This window comes from Rhinopithecus bieti, unplaced genomic scaffold, assembly GCF_001698545.2.
Source record: "Rhinopithecus bieti isolate Rb0 unplaced genomic scaffold, ASM169854v2 scaffold_36008, whole genome shotgun sequence".
NCBI classification, from domain to species: domain Eukaryota; kingdom Metazoa; phylum Chordata; class Mammalia; order Primates; family Cercopithecidae; genus Rhinopithecus; species Rhinopithecus bieti.
The window spans coordinates 740,469-748,444 of NW_016816204.1; the positions used below are offsets into that span (position 1 = coordinate 740,469).

The window sequence follows — 7,976 nt, forward strand, 5'->3', positions numbered from 1 at the left end:
TGGCGGGCAGGGGGGGAATCCCAGGCAATCCCTCCCTTGTCTTCCTCTCACCACTGCCCCAAATACAATGTCTCCTTTGTTCTATGGGAAACCCAGCAGACAGTATGGAGTATCAGGAACCCACTTCCCACCATCAGTCCTTTGGCCTCACCGAATGTCCTCTTCATTCTCAGGGAAGCTCCAAAAAGCAATTCGGAGCTGTAGCTGCTCAGGCACCGGTGGGTAAACTTTCTCCACCACTTCAAATGGGATGTGAAATGCCACCTGCTTTGCTGACAGCTCCACCAGTGGAATCACCAGTCCATCTTTGCACACAATGGTTGGGATCAGGGGAAAGAGAATAGGAAATGAAAAGGGCCATGGTTTCTTGGCAGTCATGCCAGTGCCACATCCTGGGCCTCACCTTCACTATGATAGAAAGAGGAGACCTGAATGAAAGTCCTAGGGATCCCCCTACAGGATACACTAACCCTTAAGGCTCCATATGGGAAAGGGGAGCTGGACAATCCCCAGCCCACAGCCGGCTACACCTAAGGTCTAGAACAGAAGATACCAGAGATATCTTAAGAAACACCTGGCCAGAGAGGTGTGTTCCAGGACCCTAGCAAGTAACCCTGCTCACATGGCTCAGCATTGAATTTCCCATATTCCACGAACATTTTAAATTCAAATTACATTGTTAATGTCTCTCCTCTGGCATTCTTGCCTCCAATTGCTTTTTTTTTTTTTTTTTACCATCTCTTTTACTCTAGATGACTGTAGGCCTCCAGCTAAGGAGAAAAGATAGACCAGAGCCTGGACGGGATCTCAAGAAGCACGAGAGGCCGGACCACTTGTGTCATACCTAAATGATGACTTCCCACACTGGAAACCCACAAGGGGAGAGAGTTATCGCAGGGGACCTAGCTGCTGCTGCAACTGGAATCACCTGGACTAAGATAAAGTTACCACTCAAGGTTTTCCACAGTGTTTTAATCAAAAAGTAGGGATAATAGGACAAACTGTACATCTTACAAAATTGCCAGTCACATTAAAAGATAGATCAGAAAATCATAGAATTAAAAGAACCTTTTTTAAAAGTTGACCCCTTTATTTATTTATTTTTTATTTATTTTGAGATGAAATCTCACTCTGTCACCCAGGCTGGCGTGCACTGGTGCCATCTTGGCTCACCACAACGTTCGCCTCCTGGGTTCCAACTTTCCTCCCACCTCAGACTCCCAAGTAGCTAAGATTACAAGCGGGTGCCACCACACCCAGCGAATCTTTTGTATGTTTAGAAGAGATGGGGTTTCATCATGTTGGCCAAACTGGTCTCAAACTCCTGACCACAAGTGATTCACCCAACTCGGCCTCCCAAAGTACTGGGATTACAGGCATGAGCCATCGCACCCAGCCAACCCCTTTATTTTGCAAGTGAGTGACTGAAGTGGGGGGACTGGGGTAATATGGCACATTTTCCCAGATTTTAACCTAACCAGGAAGATACCAATATGTTAACAATCTTCATCACCATGACTTCAGTTACTTCCCTCAAAGTGTGGGAGCACTAAGCCCCAATACTACCCACATACTCAAACATGAAAGAAGCCGGAAGGTCACAGAAGACCCACGGTAAAACTGCCTATGATCTGTGTGTGTTTGTGTGTGTGTACACAGGACATATTCTCTAACTGAAGCTGAATGTCACCACTCCGCCACTCCTAAAAAGTGATACATGTGCCAGGCGCAGTGGCTCACGCCTGTAATCCTAGCACTTTGGGAGGCCGACGCGGGCAGATCACCTAAGGCTGGGAGTTCAAGACCAGCCTGACCAACATGGAGAAACCCCATCTCTACTAAAAATACAAAAATGAGCCGGGCATGGTGGCACATGCCTGTAATCCCAGCTACTCGGGAGGCTGAGGCAGGAGAATTGCTTGAACTGGGGAGGCGGAAGTTGTGGTGAGCCGAGATCGTGCCATTGCACTCCAGCCTGGGCAACAAGAGCAAAACTCCGTCTCAAAAAAAAAGAAGTGATGTATGTAAATTTCTCCGTGTCCCAAAAGAGCACCAGAAATCTCCACAAGCCAGTTTGGAAAACGAGACTCTTGGAAAGGCCTGAGTAGAATCACACAAATTAAACTCAACTGCTGAAAAAAGCCAGCTTCCACTGAGGACCAGGACAAAAACTGTGCCATGAGGAAGGCACAGCAGGCAAGTCCCAGCCTTGGCTTCTGACAGATGTTTGACATGGCCAGAAGCAAACAAAGCCTATGATCTAAACCTATGAACTATGGAATCTCTGGCAGGCCAGTTCACCTCTACTTTCCTCTGGGTGGGATCCCTTCTTGGTGCTTCTGGGATCAGAGATCATCACTCCAAAGCAAGAAGCTCCCAATGCATTTTGCAATGCGGTGACACGCCACAAGTGGTCACTTCTTCACAATCAGCCCCCTACCAACATTCTCTTCTGTCTACTTTCCGGTATGCTTTAGACTGAACTCAGTTAAGTATTCCCAAGTCAAAGACAAGATTCTTCTCCTTTATCCCATCTCTGAGGCAAAGGAGTGACGAACGATTTACTTTCTGTCCACAGGATCTCCCTGCCACAGCGCGCGCGCGCGCGCGCGCACACACACACACACACACACACACACACACACACAGGTGTGGAGAAGCCAGCCCACCCCAGGAAAGCCAGAAAAGCGAGTTCTAAAGTCTGTTCTAAGCTTGGGACAGCTCCCAGTCGGTGACAGCTCCCGGCCGGGGACAGCTCCCCGCTCTTCCCCTGGCTGAAGGGAGCTCTCGGTCGGGGACAGCTCCTGGTCCCGGACAGCTCCCGAGCGAGGCCCAAGCAGGGCCTGCCGCTCCTCCTCCCCCCAGCTCACTCTCACCTCGCATTCTGGTACCGCCACTGCCACCTCCGCCACCGCCGCCAGTGGGGGAATTGGGCCCCGCTGACTGTTTGCGCCATCCCCGCCAGTTCTGGCAGAGGCTCTCGGCCTCGGAGATGAAGGAACAGAGCGAATCCTCCTCAAAACGGTCCGAATCCTCGAATGAGAAGCGCTCTCCGTCCTCCCATTCCGCAAACATCAGCTCCATGGGGCCCGCACCCCCCGGAGCCGGGTCCCCCCCCGCGGATCCGGGGCCTGGGCCGCCGGCCGGGGGTTGAGGGGAGGCCCGGGGCCTGAGGGGCGAGCCGGGGCTGGGGGTGGCCGGGGCGCTCAGGGCGGCCGTGCCGGGCGAGAATCTCAGGCCTGGGAAAGAGACGGAACCGGGCCTCGCCCAACAGCGAGGTGCAAGCCGTGATCTTGGCCAGTCTCCGAGACTTAAGGCCGGGACGAAGCGCTAGGCGGCTGGGGCCTCTAGGCGGCTGCGGAGCCGCCTCCCCCATCAGCTGATCCGGACTTCCGGCCGCGCGGGCCGCCACCACTTCCGCCCTCGCGCGCTCGGGATCCGGATCGGGTACGGGCGGATGTAGGGGACACGTTTATTTAATTGCTGCATTTGCTTTTTTTCTCTCGAGCCCACCCTCAGACGCTGTAAGAGGAAGCCAGCCCCTAATGTTATACGAAGCAACTACAGATCCCAGCAATAACTCGGAGTCCATAAAGTCCCCAAGGAATAAACAGCCGCTATGCATGTTGGGAATCGTAGGCTGTCAGGAGAGGACAGGAACTATTGGATGGAGTTATTGTCTTAACTCTGGATAGGCCCCAGGGCCGCACCACCTTCTGGGAATCGTAGTCCAGAAGTCTGCAATCCAGCCGACCTTTTTATAGGGTCTAATTGGGGAAACATCAGAAAAGAATCCATTTGATTTCAGGAAATGGTTGTACTGTTTGTCCATAAGGCCTTTGGGTCTACTAACTCAACCTTTTTTTGTGCCATGGACCCTTTAGCAGTCTAGGCAGGTTTCTGGACCCCCTTCTCAGATTGTTTACAAATGCACAAAATACCAAGAATTACAAAGGAAACCAGTTGTTTAAATACAATTATTAAACTATTAATAGAACAAATTTGTAACGTAATAATGCTCGTTTATTTACACATTAAATGACAAGATCTAGGAGGCAGTGTAGTAACTATCATAATTTTGAAGCTGGTCATGAGTATAAATGCTTTTTGAGATATTTATAACCAACTGTAACATGATATGAAAATACCGTGATTTCATATGGGTTTTGATAATGTTACTGTGGTTTGTTTTCTATAGCCCTGACTGAAATGCTAAATTTCAGTTGTAGTTAAAAATACAAATTTTCCCCCAAGTTCACAGACGTCTTAAGTGGAGTCTATTGACGTAGGTTAAGAACTCCTAAGGCCGGGCGCGGTGGCTCACGCCTGTAATCCCAGCCCTTTGGGAGGCTGAGGTCGGCGGATCACGAGGTCAGGAGATTGAGACCATCCTGGCTAAGACCGTGAAACCCCGTCTCTACTAAAACTACAAAGAATTAACTGGGCATGGTGGCGGGCGCCTGTAGTCCCAGCTACTCGGGAGGCTGAAGCAGGAGAATGGTGTGAACCCTGGAGGCGGAGCTTGCAGTGATCCAAGATCGCGCCACTGCATTCCAGCCTGGACGACAGAGCGACACTCCATCTCAAAACAAAAACAAAAACAAACTCCTAAGCCTAGTCCAAAGTGCGTAGGCACTGAGCTTCTTCCTATAGCTAAAAGGCTCATCCTGTGGAACTGGACACTTGCCCAGGGCTCTACCTGGGGGTATGAAGAATGTGGGAAGAGACAACTGTCAGTGGATCAGGGAGGCAAGACCCCTTCTTACCTTAATTTTTTTTTTTTTTTTTTTTTTTTTTTTTTGAGACGGAGTCTCGCTGTGTCGCCCAGGCTGGAGTGCAGTGGCCGGATCTCAGCTCACTGCAAGCTCCGCCCCCCAGGTTTACGCCATTCTCCTGCCTCAGCCTCCCAAGTAGCTGGGACTACAGGCGCCCGCCACCTCACCTGGCTAGTTTTTTGTATTTTTTAGTAGAGACGGGGTTTCACCGTATTAGCCAGGATGGTCTCGATCTCCTGACCTCGTGATCCGCCTGTCTCGGCCTCCCAAAGTGCTGGGATTACAGGCTTGAGCCACCGCGCCCGGCCTCTTACCTTAATAATTATCCCATTGCTGCATTAAAAGCACCACTGATGTTTGTCCCACATTTAATGCTGTAAAGTACATTAAAAAGCTAACTCAATTATGCCTGAAAGGGCAGAGTATACATAAAATGTTATGCAGTTTTTCCTAATATCAGGGGAATCACAAAAGTGAATGCCTTCAGCAACTAGGCAGATAACTTGAGAGAAGTAAACAGGTAATAAAGTAGACAACTGTTAATTCTGTTTCACCATTTTGCAGAGTCCAGTAGTGAGGTCACTGGAGAATGCAGACAAATGATAATCAGCTCTACCTAATTATTGCCAGGTGGAAATAAGAAAATAGGGCTGCCAGAGCTTTTAATTTTTTTTATTAAAAAAAATGAGTGGCCGGGCACGGTGACTCACGCCTGTAATCCCAGCACTTTGGGAGGCCAAGACGGGTGGTACTTGAGGTCAGGAGTTCAAGACCAGCCTGGCCAACATGGTGAAACTCTGTCACCATGTTTTTGAAAATACAAAAATTAGCCCGTCATGATGGCCGGTGCCTGTAATCCTAGCTACTCGGAAAGCTGAGGCAGGAGAATCACTTGAACCTGGGAGGCGGAGGTTGCGGTGAGCTGAGATAGCGCCACGGCACTTCAGCCTGGGCAACAGAGCGAGACTCCGTCTTAAATAAACAAATAAATAAAGCTAAAATGTGAAATTTTAATGACTTTTTTTCCTATTTTTGAACGCGACCAGCTAATTTTAAAACTTTTTTTTTAACTGCATGGGTCACATAAAACACATCTGCAGAACCTCTAGGTCACGAGTTTGTTAACTTGATTATTTAGAGAGCACCTTGCAGGGACTATGCACAAAATAGGCAATCACTAAGTATTTACAGACGATAGCAAACTTCAACTTCCTTACTGCATCCAAAGGCAAGGGTACTAAATGGTGTGAAAGACTTCAAATGCAGGGAAAGACAACGGGATTTGTCCTGCTCCTAGGGCAAATCAGGAAGGAAAGAATTTCCAGGGTCTAGGGGAGGAAACAGGGTTCAAGAATGAAGAGAGTACCTAATTCACAACAAAAGGCCAAGTGCTCTTCAGATGATTTTATTTCAAGATAAATCATAACTTCTACCCATACTATGATTCCAAAGGGTGAAAAAAGTGTTTTGTCTCTTCTACCCTCCAAAGAGGGCATGGCAATGCCAATGTCTGTAAAATGCCTCCGCATAGTTGTCAGAAGCTATATTTCAGTCATTGAAAATACTTGTCCATTTTCAGCTGAGGTGAGGTTTGTTAGGAAACCTCTGTAACAATTTATTCAATTTATTTGGAGGTAAACTCCCAGACTCTCGTATTGATCTCATCTTTTGGGCTTCCTGAAAACACAGAACAAATACAAGAATGACAGCTCTACAGTGTGTCTAGTGCAGACTTTTAAGATCTGACCCAAAAAATCAATCAATAAATCAAGTTTGTCCTGACCTAGGCCCATAGTTCTCACAATGCCCTAAAGCACATGAAGATGTTAACCAGCCTGGAGAGATCTATGTCAGCCACTTTTCAACAAAAGGGCGTTGGGACCTACAAATGAGGCTATGCTCAGAAGCTACTATCTCTGCTAGCAATTAAGCCTAGGCTGGAAACCAAACAATTGTCATTATTTAGTTTTAGTCTCTTTAGTTCTATTTCAGACAATAATGTCTACTTGAGCAGCGATATACATTTTTCAAAATGGTTTTCCCATTCATTACTTCATCTGACAGTCACAACATTCTTTAAAGTGGTATTAGCCTCATTTTACGTATAGTAATGGTAAAGTTCAGAGCAATGAGTAAATCCGTCAAGATCACACAGCCTTCAACACTGTAATCTTTCCCACTTTGGCATGAATAATATACCTCCCAAATGAATGAAAGGGCCTTTCCTAGCAAAAGGCAGGGAGAATCATTACTTGTATCTCCCCCATTCTTTTCCTGAGAAAGCACCCCAGGAGCCATCGGTCACCTGAGCCCTCGCGGCACAATCGAGGAAGCCCTGGATCTCTTTTCTGCACGCATAGTCGCGGAATTCATTCTGCTTCCAGCAAGCCATCATCACCGCCATCTCCGTGATGCAAGTCGCCTCTGGAGGGGCAGATCCGGGGGACCTTCAGTCACAAGAAGACCCACCTTCCTGCCTTCCTACCCACCCGCCCCTGCTCATGCTCCGGCTTCCGCTCCGGGGCCCTCCTGACTCCGACTGCTCACCGCCCTTCTCCCGGCGACGCTCCCCGACGCGGTTAGCTAGAATAAGAGGTTTATTGGGCTTCAGCACAGGCTTCCGAGGGTTCCCAAACCGCGCCAGGCGACCCCGCAGGCTGGGTGTCGCCATCGCACACCCAGCTCCCGGCAGGCTTTGCGGTTCCGTGCGTGACCTCGCGAGATCCCTACGGGCTCGACGAATCAGCGCGGAGCTCTGGGAAGGCTCAGTGGCTTGCTGGCGGCCACTTCTTTCTTTTATTTGGCCGGGGCTGCGGCGATGCTGGGTTCGAACAGCGGCGGGTTCCTACTCGTCAGCAGATTAGGAGGAGACTCTGGGTTCGTACGCCGACTGAGGCTTCTCCTTGATGGGCTCCGGGCCCCGAAGTCTGGGGGCAGTACGAGGCCGGGGACATGCAGGAAAGGGCCCTGGTAAGTGGACACTCTTCTAGTGGTAACCGGCTTGGTCTAGGGGCTTATTGGCATAGGGCGGGGTGGGGGGAGGGGGAGCGAATCAAAATTTGAGACTTTAAGATGTTGGGTTGGGAAAGATTATTGTTTTACTTTAATAAACCTTGCAAGAACTGTTTTTCACTACCTATAGGACCACTATAAAGCCGCAAATAAAAATACTTTTTTCATTTTATAACAACAACTGCTGCT

The 7,976-nt window shown here is 48.9% G+C and overlaps 2 protein-coding genes across 10 annotated transcripts in view; both read right to left on the minus strand.

Moving 5' to 3' along the window:
* Window positions 1-3,401, minus strand: part of ZSWIM8 (zinc finger SWIM-type containing 8) — a 16,382-nt gene extending 12,981 nt beyond the window's left edge. For 3 of the 9 annotated variants that reach the window (XM_017854605.1, XM_017854604.1, XM_017854603.1), the window contains exons 1-2: window positions 2,877-3,401; window positions 152-305 (exon numbers count right to left, since the gene is read on the minus strand). In XM_017854605.1, coding sequence (XP_017710094.1) covers window positions 152-305; window positions 2,877-3,084 — 362 coding nt within the window. In that variant the 5' untranslated portion in view covers window positions 3,085-3,401. The remainder of the gene's footprint in view (window positions 1-151; window positions 306-2,876) is intronic. The other 6 variants (XM_017854606.1, XM_017854608.1, XM_017854607.1 and 3 more) reach the window with 3 other exon arrangements.
* Window positions 3,402-5,881: 2,480 nt separating this feature from the next.
* CHCHD1 (coiled-coil-helix-coiled-coil-helix domain containing 1) lies at window positions 5,882-7,477 on the minus strand. Its single transcript, XM_017854518.1, has 3 exons — window positions 7,323-7,477; window positions 7,081-7,199; window positions 5,882-6,452 (listed from the first exon to the last, which is right to left on the minus strand). The coding sequence occupies exons 1-3, from the start codon at window positions 7,444-7,446 to the stop codon at window positions 6,351-6,353; spliced, it is 345 nt and encodes a 114-aa protein (XP_017710007.1). The 5' UTR covers window positions 7,447-7,477; the 3' UTR covers window positions 5,882-6,350.
* Between the last annotated feature and the right edge of the window lie 499 nt (window positions 7,478-7,976).

What these genes read in the sequence shown, in the direction of transcription:
- CHCHD1 (XM_017854518.1), bottom strand. Translation starts at nt 7,446, where the DNA reads ATGGCGACACCCAGCCTGCGGGGTCGCCTGGCGCGGTTTGGGAACCCT. An exon ending in GCGTCGCCGGGAGAAGGGCG is followed by an intron (nt 7,200 to 7,322) that starts GTGAGCAGTCGG and finishes CTGCCCCTCCAG; the next exon opens with AGGCGACTTGCATCACGGAG. An exon ending in ATTGTGCCGCGAGGGCTCAG is followed by an intron (nt 6,453 to 7,080) that starts GTGACCGATGGC and finishes CTGTGTTTTCAG; the next exon opens with GAAGCCCAAAAGATGAGATC.